At 44.3% G+C, this 19,788-nt stretch overlaps 1 protein-coding gene across 3 annotated transcripts in view; it reads right to left on the minus strand.

Moving 5' to 3' along the window:
* The window catches only part of slc9a7 (solute carrier family 9 member 7), a 197,409-nt gene that overhangs the window by 70,116 nt on the left and 107,505 nt on the right, over window positions 1-19,788 (minus strand). For all 3 annotated transcript variants that reach the window (XM_069891930.1, XM_069891929.1, XM_069891931.1), the window contains exons 4-5: window positions 13,282-13,359; window positions 1,778-1,854 (exon numbers count right to left, since the gene is read on the minus strand). In XM_069891930.1, the coding sequence (XP_069748031.1) occupies window positions 1,778-1,854; window positions 13,282-13,359 (155 nt within the window). The remainder of the gene's footprint in view (window positions 1-1,777; window positions 1,855-13,281; window positions 13,360-19,788) is intronic.

Genomic DNA, 19,788 nt, shown 5'->3' on the forward strand with positions numbered 1-19,788 from the left:
TCACTCCAAATGCCTTTCACCGCCTGGGTTAGAAAGTGCCCCACACATCTCCTTTAAACTCCTTTTTCTCTCACACATCTCCTTTAAACTCCTTCTCTCCCCACTTTCTTACACTTTCTCTAGCACTGGAGAAAGATTCTGACCGTCTCCCCAATCAATGCCTCTTGTAATTTTATAAACTTCTATTGGGTCTGAGGGCCTCCTCTCAAGCTGCAGAGATGACAACCTAAATTTGTCCACACTTCCCTTGTCGCTTATACTCTCCAATTCAGGAAGCATCTTGGTAAATCTGCACCCGTTAGAGCCTCCACATCCTTCCTGCAATGGTTCATCCAGAATTTTACACAGTATTCCCAGTGCAGCCTAGCTAAAGCTTTATTAAGCTGTCACATGAATTTTTATATTCCATGCCACTACCAATAAAGGCAAACATACCATATACCTCCTCCAGCACTCCATCTACTGGTACAGCTGAAGAATATTTTTCTGGGAGTCTTGACGACCAAGGACTAAAAGTGAATACAGCGCACTTCATGTAAATCTGTTGGGGGTGGGGGGAAAGAGGTCACTTACTGAATCCAATGCTCTTGTTGTGCCCTCCTCTGCATGGGGAAGGCTGGACACAGGCTGGGAGATTGTTTTGTTGAGCACCTTTTCTCGGTCCACCGTAACAACAAGGACCTCCCAGTGGCCAACCATTTCAGTTCCCCACACCATCCCTACACCGACATATCTGTCCAGGGTCTCATACACTGCCAAACCATGGCCACCTGTAAATTGATGGAAGAACTCCTAATATTCTGTTTGGGCACTCTCCAACCAGAAAGCATTAATGATGACTTGTCCAATTTCTGTTAGCCCCCACCTCAGAGTTCCTCCCTTTCCCTCTGTCTCCTTCTCTCCAGCCTTCCTCCCCGTTCCCTCTCCTATCAGAGAGCCACCCACTCCCCATCTTTACCTTCCACCCTCCCACTCATATCCACCTATAACCTCTTACCTGCGCTCCTCCCATTGCCCCTTCCTCCCTCCCCCCACACCTTTTTATTCAGACACCTCCCTATTTTTGCTATATCTCATGAAGAATCCAGGTCAGAAATGTTGGTTACCCTTCACTTCCTACGGATGCTGAGTGACCTGCTGAGTTTCTCTAGGACTTTTGAGTATCACGTAAGCACTCCTATTTTGCAATTTGATGAAACCATGATGATTTTAGTTTATCTGCTGGATGTACACAAAGGCACAATGTAACATTCTGAAGCTTTGAAGGTGGAAGAAATTTGGAACTTCAAAGAGAAGCTGCTAGGGTCATTTTTAAACTTTAAATCTGCGATCAGCCAATGGTAACACAGCTAAAATGGACATATGAAGTCCCAGATCAAATATGATCTCACAGAGCAACTGCAGAACCAAGGGCCCAAATGGCCCAATACTGATGCCTGAAATAAGAGAGGCATTGTTATTATTAGATTTAATAATCTGAAAATTACAGCAGTTAGTGTAGGTTGATTACAGTGCCAGCGACCTTGGCTCAAATCCGCCGTTGTCTGCAAGGAGCTTAGAGGTTCTCCCTGTGTCTGCGTGGGGTTTCCTCCCACATTAACACAGAATTAGGAGGTTAATTGGACAGCACAGACTCATGGACCGGAAGGGCCCGTTACCATGCTATGTCTCCAAATTAAAACTTTAAAAGTAAATCAATTCCAATAGGAGAGCATTGCCGAACCCCAACTTAAGGAGTATACAGTTTGACTAGAGAAGAAACCTGTCACATACTCACCCTATGACGAAACAAGACACTGCTGTCCCAATGAATGCATACGCCAAGATGGAGCCAAGATTCCTGAAGAAATGTCTCTGCGATAGAGAAGCACCACTGTAACATGCAATCTACACAAGAGGCTTCCCTTTGACCTGTTACAGCTGTAGCTGGTAATAACTTATCCAATTAACTTCCCTTTCCAATGCCTTTTATTCACCACCAAAATACAGATCATGGATAAAGAATCAGATGCATTTCAAAGCATAAATACAGGTTGCCAAATCAGGTGGAATTAATCAGCTTTGTTTCCACTACATGATTTAGTGATATTGTATTGCACTTTGCTTGGCATTCTAGTCTTCTTCACAACAATGAAGGGATGCCATTTGTTGGTTCCATTCTCCCAGTGCTGAACGTTGCGCCAGCTCCCCAAATTTCAGTTATAGATCAAAAAAATAACGCTTCAGAGTGCTTTGCATCAGAAGTTCCACCTTACAGATAGACTGGAAAAGATACCATGGCAACATTTTAATATATCAGCCCAAGAGCAAAATAAAACAGGAAGCCTGGTCATCCTCACTTAAGGACATTTGTTAACTTACAAGTTAAGTGTCTCCCACAACACTGAAAACTTATTTGCAAATCAAAAGAAAAACTACAGATGCTAGAAATCGAAATAAGTAAAGCAGAACATGTTGGAAACACTTACCAGGTCATCTGCAGAAAGAGAAAGTGTTAATATTTCAGGTTCACGGGGGCATTTTACAGGCTGAAAAATGCTTTGGGATTTCCAGAGGTTGTGAAATGTACTGCTTCAAATACAGTAATTCAGAGGGAACCCAGCACCCATAGGAGGCAAAGAACCAACTTTTCAGGCCTGAGCCCTTCTTCAAGCTTTTTATTTACTCATTTGGTGGTCAGTTTGTACAGTGCGATGAATTCATCATGAAATTTACACATTTTAATTCAAACATAAGTTGCCTGTTGAACACCAGTAGAGGGAGCTACAATTGAACAATCCTTTCTCTCTCCAAGCTGGATGAGTGAGTGGGTGAGTGGGGTACCCCAGATCAAACTGGGGCAAGACAGTCAGACTTGTGCAACACAAGTGCCCATTAGCATGGGCATCCAAAATTACTCAGCAAAGACACACAAATTCAGGGAATGAGAAACAGCAAGGCACTCTAAATTAGTCAGGATAGATGATGTATTTGCCAGTCTTTGAATCAGTTCTAGTATCCCATACTGAGAGGTAGAATAAACATCTATCCCCAGGGCACAGGCTACCCTTCACTTCCTATGATCCTGTGTGACTGCTGTGTTTCTCCAGCAGATTCATATACAGGTACTCCCCAACTTATGACTGTAATTCGGACCGAAGGATTGGTCGTATCTCAGAATGGACGCATGACGGAATTGTGTACATTAGTTAAAAAATAAAGAGCCAAATGTGCATACTTACCTTGTTAGCCGACGTCCCTGGGTCTGTAGGCTGGGGGCAGCCATTTTGATTCCTGTGCGCATGCGCAAGTCTTCAGTTGGCACATGTGTGGTGGATTCATGTATTCGAGTTCAGTTGGCGCATGTATGAGAGTTAAGCGCCCTAATGAGAGTTAAGCCCCCTAACGATAGTGAATTCATACCCTTAACTCTGGTGCATGTGCCAACCTAATAATCCCCACCCCCAATCAATGTGATCTACCAGGATGGTGGTCTAAAGAGATCACACAAAATTATTGAGGCACAAGAATCAAGATGGCTGTGCCCAGCCTAAGGACCTCGGGACACTGATTAACAAGGTAAGTACACACATTTTGGCTCTTACATGCCCTGTATCCCTGTTATAGTTTGCTAAATACAACATAAAACACGTAAATTTTATATATTTTTTGAAACAAATTTTCGGTCATATGTCTGGATGGATGCAAGTCACATAGATTGCAAGTCGGGGAGAACCAGCATCTGCAGACTTTCTTGTTTAACTGTCTTCTAAATGCTTGCTTATTGAGCAGACTGTTCAGACAATCCAAGAGAACAAGAAGTCTGATGACAGATATTGCTCAATGTTTCCTCACTAAAAGAAAATTTAGAGACAGAACAAATAGCATTTCCGTAGTATCACCACACTCATCCCGTCTTTTAAAAGAAATTCCAGCAGGGTGGGGTAGGTTCAGTGTCCATCACAAGTTCAGCTCATCAGGTGATCTTTTCTATCTCTAGGACCACCATACTGCCGGCTGTGGTTCAGCTGCCGGTTCCTGGAGTTTGCATATCCGGTCACGGGGGTGGGGTACCTGGGGCAGGTGTAGGGTACTGGAGTATGGGGTGGTTGGTCGAGGTGGTAGAAGGAGCTTGGGCGTTTGACGGGGTAGGGTGCTCGGGTATGTAGTGGTGCTCACTGGGTGGTCAGTGGTAGTCTCAGGATCTCCCACACGAGCTAGGTCCCAGACAGACAGCATCCTCATCCCACATAGGCGTATTGGGGGTTGGTGTGGAGATGGACCTTCTTGACCAGTGGGTCAGTTTTATAGGATCGCTCATGCCTCCAGAGCGAGACTGGTCCTGGATGGCAGCGTCATACCCATGTTGGTGGTTGTACACAGGAGGGACCTAATAGCGTGGAGTGCAACGGAGAGGACCTCTTGCCAATGGGAAACAGACTGTCCTTTCGATTTCAGGGCTAGGAGGACTGCTTTCCAAATGGTGCTGTTCCACCAGGGTGGTAACTGGTGGTTCTACTAGTGGTGATGCCCTGCACCAACAGGTACTGACACAACTCATCACTAATGAAGGAAGACCCATGCTTAGGTGTTCAAAGGGGAGGGTAGCTTTGATCAGGTGTGACTTGTCGAGCTGGTAGAAGCATGGTTTGCACTCAGCACAAACACGGCAGTTTCTGGTCAGCGTCCTGATTTCGTGAAGAGTAGCGGAGGTTTCTGGCTTTGACAAAGAAAAAAAATGCCTGGTGATTCCAAGGTGGCAGAAGTCATCGTGGACGGCTTGAATTCTGTAGGACTGTGCACTGGTGTATGTCCCCAGCACAGGGTATTTGGAGGCTCGTTGAGGTTCCTCGGCCAATACAAGATGTCATAGTTGTACGTGGAGAATTTGATTCTCCACCTCCAAAACTTGTCATTCTTGATTTTACCCTGCTGCTTAATATTAAACACAAAAGGGACTGCCCGTTGGTCAGTCAGCAGGGCAAATCATTTGCCAGCCAGGTAGCGCCTGTGTGCCTCGACAATAGCCTAGGCTCCTTCTTGATGGAGGAGTGTGGGATCTCAGGATCATGGAAGGTGCAGAGAAAAACACCAGGGGTCTGCTTGCTTGGTTAAGGGTGGCAGCTAGGGCAAAGTCAGAAGCATCGCTCTCCACCTGGAACGGGGTGGATTCATCCAAGACATGCATTGTGGCCTTGGCAATGATACGGTGAAGGCTGCCCGAGCCTCAGCCGACAGGCAGAAGGAGATGGGTTTTTACCAGGGGGCAGGCCTTGTCCGCTTAGTTAGGGACCCACAGAGAGTAATATGAAAATAACCCCAGGCACCTTTTCATGGCCTTTAGGCTGTGGGAGTGTAAGAGTTCTAACAGGGGTTAGGGCGAATGATTCCATGTTCCACAAGGCAGCCAAGGATGGCTAGATGTGATGTGCAGAACACGCATTATTTTCTTTATTATGGGTGAGGTTGAATGCCTTGGCTACTTGGAGGAATGCTTCTTAGCTTGCGTCGTGGTCCTGCAGATCATGGCCGCCGCAGGTGGTGACATTATCCAAACAAGGAAACGTGGCTTTGTGCACTTGCTGGTCTACCATTCAGTCCATTTCACTCTGAAAAATGGAGACTCCATGGGTGACTCTGAAGAGGACCTGTAGAAGTGGTAGAGGAAGTCGTCCACCTCGAGCACGGTGTACTGGCAATCTTCTGTGCAGATAGGGAGCTGGCGGTACGCTGACTTACAGTTGATGGTAGAGAAAACCCGGTATTGGGCTATCTGATTCACCAAGGGGGTACACATCCAGCTGCGTGAAGCAGTTAATAGTTTGACCGTAGTCAAACGCCATGCAGAATTTTCCCACACTTTTGACCACCATGACCTGGGCTCTCCAGGGTCTAGTACTAGGTTCAATGATCCCCTTATCCAGAAGCCATTTCACTTCTGACCTGATAAATAACCTGATTACTGTGCTGTATCGCCTGCTTAGTAGAGACAGACTTGCAGTCGGGGGTGAGATTGGTGAACAGAGGCAGGGAAATATCCAGAGAGTGGATGAATCATAGTTTGCTGCATGGGTACGTGTGGAAGGGAGGGTGGGCAGTTTAAAAACTGATGGTTGCAGACAGTGAGGGAAGGATGGGGCCTGCCAACTTCCATAGTGACATTCCTGAGATAGCACTGGAATTGCAACCCCAGTATCACAGGCGCGCAGAGCTGTGGCATTTCAAGCAGCTTAAAAGTTTTTATACTTTGTGCCATATACTGTCAGTGTCACTATGTAGTAGCCACAGATCTTTGCTGAGTGGGATTTGGAGGCCATAGAGATCTTGCAACTCGCTGGGCTCATAACAAGGGAATAGTTCTGCAAGGTATTGGAATGTATAAAACTCTCCATGCTCCCACTGTCAAACAGACAGTTCGTTAGGTGACTATTTACCTCCTCGTCGGTCATCGAATGGGTGAGCTGGTTGAGTGTGATCAATGCCAGTACAAGGTCGCTGTCTGAGTGGCTGTCCAATCCAGACCTGTAAGGTTGTGGCCGCGATCCAGAATGGTAAGATGGCGGCCCCCACGGTGTGCACGTGGTGTTGTTGCGTGGGAGCAGAAGTGACACTGGTCAAGGTGGCGACCTCTGTGGCACGCATGTGCTACTGTTGCACGGGGCGGAAGCAATGCCAGAAGTGACGCTAGCCAAGGTAGCTGCTGCTTTCACAGCCCTCATGCTGCGCTGTTGGGAGTAGAAGGTCTAGACTTAAACTTTGGTGTAGTGTCCCTTCTTCCCATACCCTGAGCATACCACTTCCTTGGCTGGGTAGGGCTTCTGGGGGTGTTTTTGTTGGCCGCTGAAGTAGCATTTCAGATGCTCGGCAGTGGTGCTGAAGTAAAGTCAGGGTACCACTGTGTGGCAGCAGCCTGGGACCCCAAGTCCCAAGATGGCAGTGCTCACGTCCCCCACAGCTGCGTTGTCAGTTGTGAGCAAGTCCGTGTTATGATGGGCTACATCCAACATTTTAGATATCTTGAAGGCCCTCTGTTCATCTTGTTTCAGCAGCTGCTGTCAAATATAGTCTAATCGGAAGCCTGCTACACAGGAATTCCGGGCGAGCTCGTCTGTATAGACATCTGCAGTAATGTTCCTGCCACCAGAGGCTTGCCCAAATTCAGACAGGACCCGAAAGTATTCTTCGAGGGGCTCACTTGTGAGTGGCCAGGAGATATCTTGCGCAGACTTAGTTTGTCCTAGGCCTGTAGTGGTTTTGGAGCCTCTGCCAGAGGCAGCCCCTGGTCACTGTGTAGGCACGGTGGCTGACCCGCTATCGTAGTAGATGCAGCTTGTTGTCATCTGATCCCACGACTTGAGTGGAGGCTTGCAGAAAATCACTGAAACAGCGTAGCCAGGACTTGAATCGGTCTGGCGATTGTGGATCGACGTCCAGCTCGTCTGGCCTCAGTAACTTGTCCAATGCAATAAAAAAAATTTAAGGGAGTAAAATTTATACACTATCAATAACCCCAAAAGACTGGAAGTTACCAAACGATAGGATTTTATTCCCATAAGAATGGATGTGCACTCATGTTGCTGGCCTGATTCCAGGGTTTGTGCTGGAGGAGGGACTTGGGTATAATCACGTTTATTAGGGAATTCCAAGGGGAATAAGTCACAGGGTTAGGCAGCAGGGAGGCGAGTCAGCCAGACACACAGAGACAGAACAAATAGCATTATTGTGGTATCACCACAGCATGCTGCTCCAGTTCGATCTATCTGTCTAGGCAGAGTTTGTGAGCTCACTTTGTAACTGGGTGGATTTCCACGAGGAGCTCTGGTTCCCTTCCACATCCAAAAGCCATGATGGTATGTGAATTGGCTGCTGTAAATTACCCATTAATGTTGGTTCAATACCCAAAAGTGCTGGTGACACTCAGCAAATAACATAGCTTTCCTTGTGTAGCAAAGATACTTAGCCCAGATTTTGGGCCCAAGTCAGGCTGGAAACATTGTTTATGTATCTTTGCTGCAGGAGCGCTGCCTGACTTGCTGAGTTTCTCCACCACCTTTGTTGATTGAACTATAATCACAGCATCCGTGGGTTTTTGTTGTTTAATGCATTAATGTTGATTATTGGAATAAAGAATTAAAATAAAGATGATGGACATGTTGGGGGAGAGAGAGAGAATAAGGCAGGGAAACAAGTGGATGGGAAAGAATGGATTTGGAGCAATGGCTCTCAACCTTAAGTTTCCCTCCCCATAAATGACCTTGCTGCACTCGTTACTGATCACCTTCCACACACCCACAGACCACCCCCCGGTTACTTCAACAAAAGTTGCTTTTAATTATCTTTAAACATGAAAACAGAATCACACTTTAACTTATCACTATTGACTTAACTAACCTAACTTAGCCCCCTTCTACTTCTAAGTGCACATGTGTGTAAGTTCAGAAAAGTTATTTGGTTCACAGTCCAATCTATATACTCTATCACAGGAGATCCTTCCTAGGTCACCGCATGGCCAATGTTGTTTCGGTAGGAACATTTTTTTTTGAAAATTTGTTCTTTTTGTCATCAACTTTACAACCTCGTTTTACATATTACCAGAGTAACCTCGACTTCTCAGTGTTCTCATGGACCACCAACACATTCCAATTGCCCAAGCCTGCAGCCCTTCTCAGACTTCGTTTGTCATGAGCTGTAGAGATCGAGGAGACTATCTAGCTAGAATCTGGGGGAAGAAATCAATGAGTTGAGCAGCATCAGTGGGAGAAAAGTAAACCACACACAGAAATGCTGGAGGAACTCAGACAATCTTGCAGTGTCCAAAGGAGGTACGTTACCGATGTATTACCGAAGCATCGATAATATATCTTTAACTCCTATGGACAATGAGAGACCAGCTGAGTTCCTTCAGTATTTCTATGCTTTTACTATAATCAGTGTTTCACCCAGTCGGAGAAAAATGAACTGGGTTCTGACACTAGAGGGCAGTTGAACACAGTGTACATGAAGGGAGGTGTTCAAGCAAGGGCCCAGAATTTGCTTCCTGTGCCCATAATAGACCAGTCTCCCTATCACTGCAAATTGCCCTGCTGATCTCATTTATTTATCACAGGTCAGTTGTGCGCACCTTGCAAGGCTGAGAGGCATGTTACAAGTTGCAGTCGCACAGCAAGACCAGTCATCCCAGAAAGTCAATGAAAGACAACCCTGTCCTCATTTTTTTTTTAAACCCTGTCCTCATTTGAGGGAATTAATGGTTCAGTTCCTGGAAAACATACAAACTGCATGGCAACATGCAACCATTGCTAAGGAAGATATGGAGATCAAGATAACAGCTAATAAGAAATGCAGACTGGGAGCAAGCTACAGCCTCGTAATATTTATAATGCAGTGCAGTGACTCAGTGCCAACATTCTTCTGCCTCTGACCTAGGTAATCCACTTACACCTGAGGAAAGTCTATCCACTACAGGAAGTAGAAATCATAGCACAACAGTTGCTCAAATGGAGGGTGTTATTGGACGAGAACAAAATGACGCCACTCGGTGACTTTGTGGGGGACTCTTTTGCTTCTCTCTCTCTGACTAAGTGGTGTCTATGCAATTTCTGCCGGTGGCGAATCTGTAGCAGGCAAAAAGAAATTTCATATGACACTTTTTTTTACTACTGTAGAGCTGGACACGGCCGAGAAAGACTCAGCCACCACAATGAACGTCGTTAATTACTTTTTTATTCAAATTCAGCGCGTGCCCTTTTAAGGGCAGCACGAGCTCAGTCACCTCGTGCATTGTTACATCATAATCGCTGCCCCAGGCGCGCACTGGGGAGAAAGCCCTGACAGCGCCATCTTCCTATGGCTGCCCCGCCACGTGGCGTTACACGCGGGGCTAGTTCGCAGAGGAGATTTAACAGGATGTTGCCTGAATTAGAGAACGTCTTATGAAGCAAGATTGACAGAGTTATGGATTTTCTCTTTGGAGCGAAGAAGGACGAGAGATGACAGAGTGGCGGTGTACATGATTATGAGAGGCATTGATAGAGTGGACAGCAAGCAAGTTTTTCCCACGGTGAGAGTTGCAAACACGAGAGGACACCCTGTACAATGTAAGGGGAAATAAGTTTACAGAAGACAACAGGAGCAAGTCTTTCTTTTAATTAGAGAGAGAGAGAGCGCGAGCAGTGGGTGCTTGGAATGCATTGCCAGGGGTGGTGGTAGAGTCTGGTACAATAGATACATTTAAAGGTACATAGACACAAGTAAAAGAGGGTTGGGGGTGTAAGGTAGGAAAGTTTTAGTTTGTTGAATAAATTTAACTCAGTTGACACTGTGGGCCGAAGGACCTGCCCTGTGCTGTAATGTTCTATATAACCACCAATCACCATTAATGTACTTTAACCCTCACATGTGGGAGAGGCCAGGAGCAACTCATGCTCTACAGCAAGAGCATTTCATCGTCCAAAATCCAACTTCTCATTCAGAGCCTGTGAGTGGGGCCGAGTGGAGACATGAAACAGGATGCATTCACTGATGGAAAGGTCTGATCCAGGCCATGACATCACTAACACACAGAAGAAAATTAAAATGAATAGAATGGGACACAAGCTACCAAATGGAGAAATTAGCATATACGGATGTTGCAGAAACTCGAAAATATGAGAAACATGAAAATATGAGAAACACGAGCTAGAGCCCAGGTCATTACAGGCAAAATCCTCCCCTATTGAGAACATCTACATGGAACCTTGCCTTCAGAGAGCAGCAGGTATCATCAAGGATCTACACCACCCAGTACATGCTCTGCTCTCGCTGCTGCCATCAGGAAAGAGGTTGAGGTGCCACAAGACTCGTACCACCTGGTTCAGGAACTGCTGCTACCCCTCCACCATCAGACTCCTCAATGACAAACTCAATCAGGGACTCATTTAAGGATGCTTACTTGTGTACTTCATTGATTTTTTTAAATTCTCTGTATTGCACAGTTTGTTTACATTTGTTACCTGTTTACTGTTCTTTATTTGTTTACATATGTTCACTGTGAGCACTTTATTTTTGCACTACCAAAAAGAGGTGATTTTGCCTCCCCTGCAGGAAAAAGAATCTCAGGATTATGTAAAGTCATGTACGTGATCATTTGAAATCAGAACTCAGAGAGGATTGGCTCAGGGCTGTGTGCTCAGCCTGCTCCTGTTCATACTACTGACCCATGACTGCATTGCCAGATCCAGTTCCAACAGTGTCACCAAGTTTGCAGATGACAACTGTTGTTGGCCCTAACGGCTGCAATGAGTTGCACTGCAGAGAAGAGGTGGAAAACCTTGAGAAATGGTGCGAGTAACAGTGAGTCTCAATGTGGCAAGATGAAGATGATCATGGACTTCAGGAGGACCAGGAACAACCACCCTCAAATATAACTCTGTAGTAGAGTGGAAAGCACCAAGCTCCTTGGAGTGACCTATCATGGACACTCAACATCTCCCCAAAACAGTCAGAAGTGGGCAAGGCTACCAGCTACCATTATGTCAACCTTCTTTTGGAGCTCCATCAGAGTGTCCTGGCCGGTTGCATCACAGTGTGGTATGATTTTTGCAGAGAAATGGATCAAAGGTCAATCCATAGGACCATAAGAGTGGCAGAGGGGATCATAGGAGTCTCCCTCTCCCCGCCCCCCCCCCCCACCTCCCCATTAACATGATCTACTTGGATCATTGTCTGAAGAGGCCATACAAAATTACTGAGGACCCCTTCCACCGTGCACTCAGCATCTTTCAGCTGCTCCCGTCGGTGAAGAGATCCAGGGGGATCAGAGCCAGCACCACCAGGCTGAGGATCAGCTTCTTTCCACAGGCAGTGAGAATCCTGAACGACCAAAATAACTGCTCACATTGACCACCTGAGACTTTCATATGTACAAAACAATATTTATTTACTTATTTTTATAGATAAAATACTTGTCCTGTATATGTATTATTTGTCTGTATGTCTGATTGTGTTTCTTCATGTAACTGAGGACAGGAGAACTCTGTTTTGTCGAGTTTATTAAATGGCAATAAACTTGCCTGACTTAATGTGTAACAAACAGTATTGGTTTCTTATACCTAATGGCCAATTTTTGAACTGCAAAGGGACAGAGATTTTTACCAGGATGCTGTCAGGATTAGATGGTGTGAGCTACAGAATAACGAAGGTCGAGGAGAGAACCAATCGAAGTTTATAATGAGGGATACAAAGAGAGCAGGCTTTCACAATCTTTCCCTCTGTACCCTCCCCCAACCCCCTGCCAAAGTAAAACTGTCAGATACAAGAGGACATGCATTTGAGATGAGAGGAGAAAAGTTTAAAGATGTGCTGAGCAATTTTATTTAAAAAACATTGAAAGTAGTAGATGTCTAGATCAAATTGCCATGGAAGCAGATGCAGTGTTGGAGCTTAAGAGGGTTTTAGAGGGAGACAGGAATGTGCAGGGGCTGGAGGGATGTGTATCACACGCAGTTCAGTTCAGAAATTGCAGGTCTAAGGGCATGTTCCTGTGCTGTCCCATTCTATGTTCTAAATAGAGTACAGAAAAGCTCCAATAATCCACAGTCTAAATCCCTTTAAATTTATTTGGGTTCAGTGGAAAGTTTATTACTGTGTAATATCTTCTAAAAGAAAACAAAAGTATTTTGGAGGATTCATAAAAATAACATACATTTTGCAGGGATATGTATAAGCCTGGCACCCCAAAGTCTCCATTGTGCCAGATTATTCAAGTTTTTTTGGTAATATGTATAATTTTGCAAAAATAAGGCTGCGGGATCAATCGTCTTTTCTTTACTAGTGTCAAATAAACAAGAGACATTTCAGAACAGGACAGAGACTGAATTTCCTGTTTTAATCAGCCTTTGCTCATCACTCTCGCATTTTAATGGAGAAACTCAGCAGGTCACACAGCAAAAGGCTGTCAATGTTTTGGGCCTGAGCCCTGCATCATGAGTGTGGAAAAACAGGTAGATGCCTGAATAAATCAGGGGTGTATCTGGTTGTCCACATTCCTAATGGAAGAATCAGGCTTGAAACGTTGACTGCTGCCTTCTTTTCATGGACGTTGCATGACCTGTGAGTTTCTCCAGCACTGTGTCTTGCGCTGGGCCCCAACATCTGCAGATTTTCTTGTTTACCCGTCATCTTATGCTCATCAGGAAATGAGAGTTAATTTGGCTCAGCTCTGTGAAGTTAAAATTAATCCAGTTCTTGGTGAAAATGAATCCGATGTTTGTTCCCCAAAAGATACAAGTTTGTGTGGAAGTAGTTCCCAAAAATTATAATTACCTTTTTGAGGCTGTATCCTGCATAGAATATGATTGGAGGTAGCAAAATATTGAAGAACACATCAGGGTCAAAGGTTACCTGCAAAGAACCAAAAAAAGGCAGATTTGAGAAAAGACACAGATCACTGCCCATCTCATGCATTCCCAGAAAGTCATTCCAATAACCCCAAGGTAACAATATTCAAGGACAATGTCACAAGTGCAGAACTAATGTACACTGCACAAGCAGGATAAAGGATCAGTGCAAAACACTCACATTACCAACACACTCCAGGTTACATCCAGTGTGCTTATACCAGTAATACACTCCAGATGAGGTGACCATCTCAGGTGCTCACACAAGCAATATATTCCAGGTGAGGTGACCATCTCGTGTGGTCCCACAGTCAATTACATCTGTATACTTGTTCTGGTGATTTATTCCGGTGACATCCAGCGTAGTATACTCTCCAGATATCATGACCTGATGTGCCTTTGGGTCCTGATGTCATGCCCTGTGCAACTAAGGCTCCATGCAAATGGAGCTTCAATGCAGCAGTAAAACATAAAAGTCTACAGACAGCAGGCTCTTTCCAGCAGATAATGGCAGTGGAATGCCTCGAGTTGAAAAACCAAATCTGGAATGTCTGCAACAAACATTCCATGGAGCTTTGGAACAGATTTCCCTGCATTCTGCTCCCATTTTCCCACAAGAACTCAGTGGGCAGGATGCCAGACACTAGGCAGGTTAGCCTTCTGGGAATGTTTTTTTTTAAAAAAGCAGAAAATATTGGGAGATATCTATGCAGAGAAATAGTTCACATTTTGGGTCAGTGACTCTTCAACAGCCTTGACTCCAAACAACCCTCAACAAGGCTGGTTACAAAATAAGAAAACAGAAATGGAAAAGGAGGAAAGGTAATGATGGAAAAACGGAAAGAGAAGATAAACAAAATATAAAAGGGCTACGCTGAACTATATGTCTTTAAATATTAATGGAATACATAACCAAATTAAAAAGGAAGAAACTACTAAATTTAAATGAATTAATGTATTCCATTAGAAAAAATAACATATAGGTTAAGAAATAATATTGAAATATTCGAACAAGTATAGGAGCCTTACATTAAATACAATAGCGAAAACCTACCGGGGACAAACATTACCTAAGTTGATGGAAGGAGAAGGAAAGAAAAGAATGGACTCAGTAGAATTTCTGGTGTAATTTTGTTGAATGACAACATTGTCTGACTGGCTTAATGCAACCTAGATTGTATACCTAAAATGGATGAGAGGGGGGGGTGGGGGGGTGGTTTGGGAGGAAAGGGTGGGGGGGGAAGAAAAAGTCACTGTATATGTGTGAAAAAGAAATAGTGTATATCATGGCTAATGTGATTTATGGTGTGAAAAATAAAAAATTTAAAAAAAAAACAAGGCTGGTTACTTTGTACCATTCACAGCCCAGGGGCAATTTTGATGTGCAGTCAGATAAGGGAAAAAAGTCACGAAATAGGCACATAAAAGTAAAAATGATTCCGCAAACAGCAATAAGATAAGCCGATTACAACGGTCATGGCGATCTTGGGTGAAAAGTCTTCGGCACAAGAGAAGAGATTGCTGGGGTCTTCACTGCAATTGGAAGTCCACTTCTTTGGGGAAGCCATCTGTTCCATCACAATTCTAATTGGTGGCTTGTAGAAGATGGCAAGGTACTGAAAGAGTCAGAAAGCATGCTGCAGGATTCCCCAGCACCTGCCAAACTCTTCAGCTCCAGTGTTTATGTGTCCTGCCCAATCGAGTTTCAGTCACTGGTGATCCCAGGTTGTTGATGGTAGATTTGGTAACATCAACACCATTGATAATCAAGGGAGGGTGGTTGGAATTTCCCTTTTTGGTGATGGCTTATAATATGGCGTGAGGTGAAAATATCACTTGCCTCCCAGCAGCCAATGCCTGAACAAGGTCTTGCTGCATGGATCATTTTTAAATTTTAATCATTTTTAAAAAAAATACAGGACAGGAATAGGCCCTATCGTCCCATATGTCTTTGGAACACGAGAGGAAACCAGAGTACCTGGAGGAACCCTACATGGACACTGGGAGAATGTCCTTGCAGACAGCGCTGGATTTGAACCCAGGTCGCTGGCATTGAGCTAACCTCTACACTAACCGTGCTGTCCTCCTTTATGCAAAATAAAATGAAAAACTGTCAGCAAGTTGGCAGAAGAGGGGTGGAGAGCAATTGTAATAATGTCCTCAGGGCCAAAAACCTAAAGGCAGATTGGTCAAGAAACACTGGTGAGTTTGCCCAACACATCATTTAGATGCTTTGATATCCTTGGTTTATTCCGTGGTTAAAAATAAAAATGTACTCCTGACTACAACAACTTTTGTTGGATTCCTTGGCAGCGGGATAGTTGAAGAGATGAGTTCCACAATAGTGCCTTCTGCAGTTTGATAGATTCCCAGTTTAGCCCCGGTTCCCTCACCTGCAGCTGCAAATATCCACTCAGATCAAGCACTGCAATTCATGGGACCTTCAACAGCAACAAGACTTAATAAACGAGGGCAAGTGGACTGTAAAAAGGGAAACAGGAATAAAGTTAAGAATTTTATTGTTCTGTTAGGGGAATTCCATTCAAAAAAATAAAATCCTCAAATTATTTTTTAAAAAGTCCTCAGGAGTACTGCTGGAACAGAACAAGAGGAAGTTGATTTTAACTACTCGCTGTGGTCAATTCTCAGTTTCTTAAAGTTCATGAAGAAGATCCCCTGATCTCCAGATCAAACTTCTTACATAAAATCCAGAAACTCTGGGTATCTGGAATCCCCCGCTTGCCGGACCTTCATGATTGATGCCAACAAACAGCCAAAGGAAATAGTGCAATTTTGATGTTCAAAAGATATTTGGGCAGATATATGGATAGGAAGGGCTTGGTATGGTATGCTCCAAATGCAGGCACAAAGGACGAGCCTTGAAGGCCAAACTGGCCAGCATGGACAAGTTGGGCTGAAGGCCTGTGTGATCTTTTCTCTTTTTAAAAAATTTAAAATTTAGACACAGCATGGTAAGAGGTCATTTTGGCCCATGAGCCCGTGCCACCCAATTAACCTACACCGCCAGATAGGTTTCGAACAGTGGGAGGAAACCAGAGCTCCCGAGAAAACCCACGCAGACACAGGGAGAACATACTAACTCCTTACAGACAGCTTGGGATTTGAACCTTGGTCCAAATTGCCAGCTCTGTAACAGCATTGCGGTAACTGCTACGCTAACCATGCCGCCCACAGAACATGTGCAGATAATAGTGCACAGTGTAAGGGTGGGCTTTCCCGGGCTCTTTCAGAGACATTTCCAACAAGAAAGCTCTGGATATGTTGGGGGGTGGGGTATAGTCCATGAGATCATGATTTATTGATCCATTGTATTTTCGACTATGGACCTTAACTTCTTTTAATAACCAAACTCCATCAATCTTAGATTTTTTTAAATGAGCAATTAGCCCTGCATCATTCACTGGTTATGGTACAAGGTTCCAAATTTTAGAAACACTTCTACTCGTGAGAGTGGTTAATCTTCACTCACAAAGGTTTGTCTCCAGTTTCTAGAAGACCACTATGCCCTGAAGCTTAACTACCCAACCAGAAATAATCTCTATTCTACTTTAGTATCTTGACAGCAATCAAAAAATAAAAGCAGCACTTTTTGGGGAAGCTAAATGGAGGTAGTACAATAAATGACAGGGCACTAAAGAATGTTGATGGACAGAGTTCTTAAAGTGGAGACAGAGGTATATAGGGTGGCAAATGGTGGCAATTACACTAACATGCAAAATTTAATAATTGTGTGTGTGTGTCTATATTCTGTATACCAAGACTGCATTCACCACTTCAGCTGTCAGCTCATGCCGCACTCACCACTCTGCATAAGGTAGTTTCCCCTCGTGTTCCTTTTAAACATTGTACTTTTAATGAATGTGTGTGTGTGTCAAGAACATTTTGAAGAAGTATACAGTTGTCTAAGAGTTTAATTTAAGGTAGGTTTGCAAGGTTAATACCTTAAATCCATTTTCTTAATTTGCGCTTTGGCTTGAAAGGCTTCGGCGAGCAGAGGCTGAGGAAGCAGTGCAGGTGTTGGTTGTGACAGCGACCCAGTAGAAAAATGGTTTTCATAAGAAGGCACAGGTAAAAACAGATGAGGTAATTGAAGGCCATTTCGAAGAGCAAGGACTGACTAGTTGGAAAAGCATCCAGGAAAGAAGATGTGGATAATCAGGAAAGCCACTAGTCTCCTTGATGAAATGCATCCATCTGCAACGTGTGAGTGAGACTATGAAGAAAGATAGGGATTGGGCGGAACATAAATAGATGGATGGGTTTAATGTAAGTATAAAAAATCCTCTAAGAATGAGGACGAGACTAGAGAAAGAGGAAGAAGTACAGGCCAACAGGTAAAAGGTAATAGGAGTACCACAGAGCTGTGTTCTTAGCCCCCTGATCTATACACCTATGACTGTGTGGCTCGGAAAGACAATAACACCATCTACAACTTTCCTGTCAATACCATGATAGTGGGTTGTATAAAGGAAGGGGATGAGTCAGTGTACAGGATGGAGATTGAATACTTGGCTGAATGGTGTATCAACAACAACCTTGCATTCAAAAATGTCACCAAAACTAAGGAGCTGATTGTAAGTTTCAGGAAAAGAAAACCAGAGGTATATGGCACAGTTGCCTTCCTAGGCCATGGCACAGGACAAAAGTTGAGACAATAAGACAGCAGGTGCTGGAGTAGGCCAATTGGCCTGTCGAGCCAGCACTGCCATTTTTCAGATCATGGCTGATCATTCACTATCGGTATCCATTCCCTGCCTTATCCCCATTACCCTTAACTCCCCTACCCACAAGAGTTTTATCTAACTCCCTTTTGAACATATCCAGCAAATCTGCCCCTACCACTCTCTGTGGCAAAGCATTCCATAGATCTACACTTCTCTGGATTAAAAAAAATTCTCCTCATCTCCGTTCTAAAGGGCCTTCCCTGTATTCTTAAACTATACCCTCTAGTCCTAGTCTCTCCCAATATTGGGAACATAATCCGAATTCACCCTGTCTTGCTCCTTTATAATCTTATACACCTCAATCATGTCTCCCCACATCCTTCTAAACTCCATCGCGTATAAACCCAGTCTTTCTAACCTTTCAGCGTAAGTCAATCCTGCCATCCTAGGAACTAACCTTGTAAATCTGCACTGCACTCCCTTATAGCAAGCATGTCCTTCCTCAAATTTGGGACCAGAACTGGATGCAATATTCCAGGTGAGGTCTCACTAAGGTCCTGTACAACTGCAGGAGGGCATCTCTGCTCCTATACACCAATCCCCTCTTTATTCAAGCCAACATGCCATTTGCCCTCTTCACAGCTTGCTGAACCTACATGCTAGCTTTTAGTGACTGGTGTACAAGTACACCCAGATCCCTTTGCACTACCCCACTCCCTAGCTTGACTCCATTTAAATAATACTCTACTCTCTTATTACTGCCTCCAAAGTGGATAACCTCACATTTGCTCACATTGAACACCATCTTCCATTCCTCCGCCCATTCCCCCAACCTGTCCAACTCCCTTGCATTTCTCTAACATCCTCCTCACACTTTACACTGCCACCCAGTTTAGTGTCATCTGCAAATTTGCTCATGTTGTTAATAATCCCTTCATCCAAATAATTTACATAAATGACAAACAACTGAGGACCCAACACCAATCCCTGTGGTACCCCACTCATCACATCCTGCCATCCCGAAAATGACCCGTTTATCCCAACCCTTTGTTTCCTATTTCTATCCATGTCAGCACCCTACCCCCAATACCATGCTCCTTGATTTTGCCTACTAGTCTCCCGTGCAGGACTTTATCAAAGGCTTTCTGGAAGTACACTACATCCACTGGCTCTCCCAAGTCCACCCTCTTTGTCACATCTTCAAAAAATTCCAAGTTAGTCAAGCATGATTTTCCCTTAAGGAATCCACGCGGGCAGTAATAAATAGAATCAGTGCGAGTCCAAGTGTTCTGCTATTTCTTCTTTTATGATATATTCCAATATCTTCCACACCACTGACATCAGGCTGACTGGTCTATAATTTCTTGTTTTCTCTCTCCCTCCCTTCTTAAAAACTGGCACTACATTAGCTACTCTCCAATCCACAGGCACCTCCTCCGAATCTAAAGAACTTTGGAAAATGTCGACCAGTGCCTCCACAATTTCCAGAGCAACATCTCTAAGCACCCTGGGATGCAGCTCATCAGGCCCTGGGGACTTATCAATCCTCATTCCTAACAATTTACCCACAACCACCTGCTTCTGGATCTGGATATCCATAACATCCCCCTTGTTTCTGCATGACCTCTACCCACTATCTGACCATAACCTGTATCCTCCTTGGTGAAGGCAGATGCAAAGTATCTGTTAAATTCCTTAGCCATCTCTTGAGGCATTATGTTGCAACTTTACAAAATATTGACTAGGCC

This window comes from Narcine bancroftii, chromosome 7, assembly GCF_036971445.1.
Source record: "Narcine bancroftii isolate sNarBan1 chromosome 7, sNarBan1.hap1, whole genome shotgun sequence".
NCBI classification, from domain to species: Eukaryota; Metazoa; Chordata; class Chondrichthyes; order Torpediniformes; family Narcinidae; genus Narcine; species Narcine bancroftii.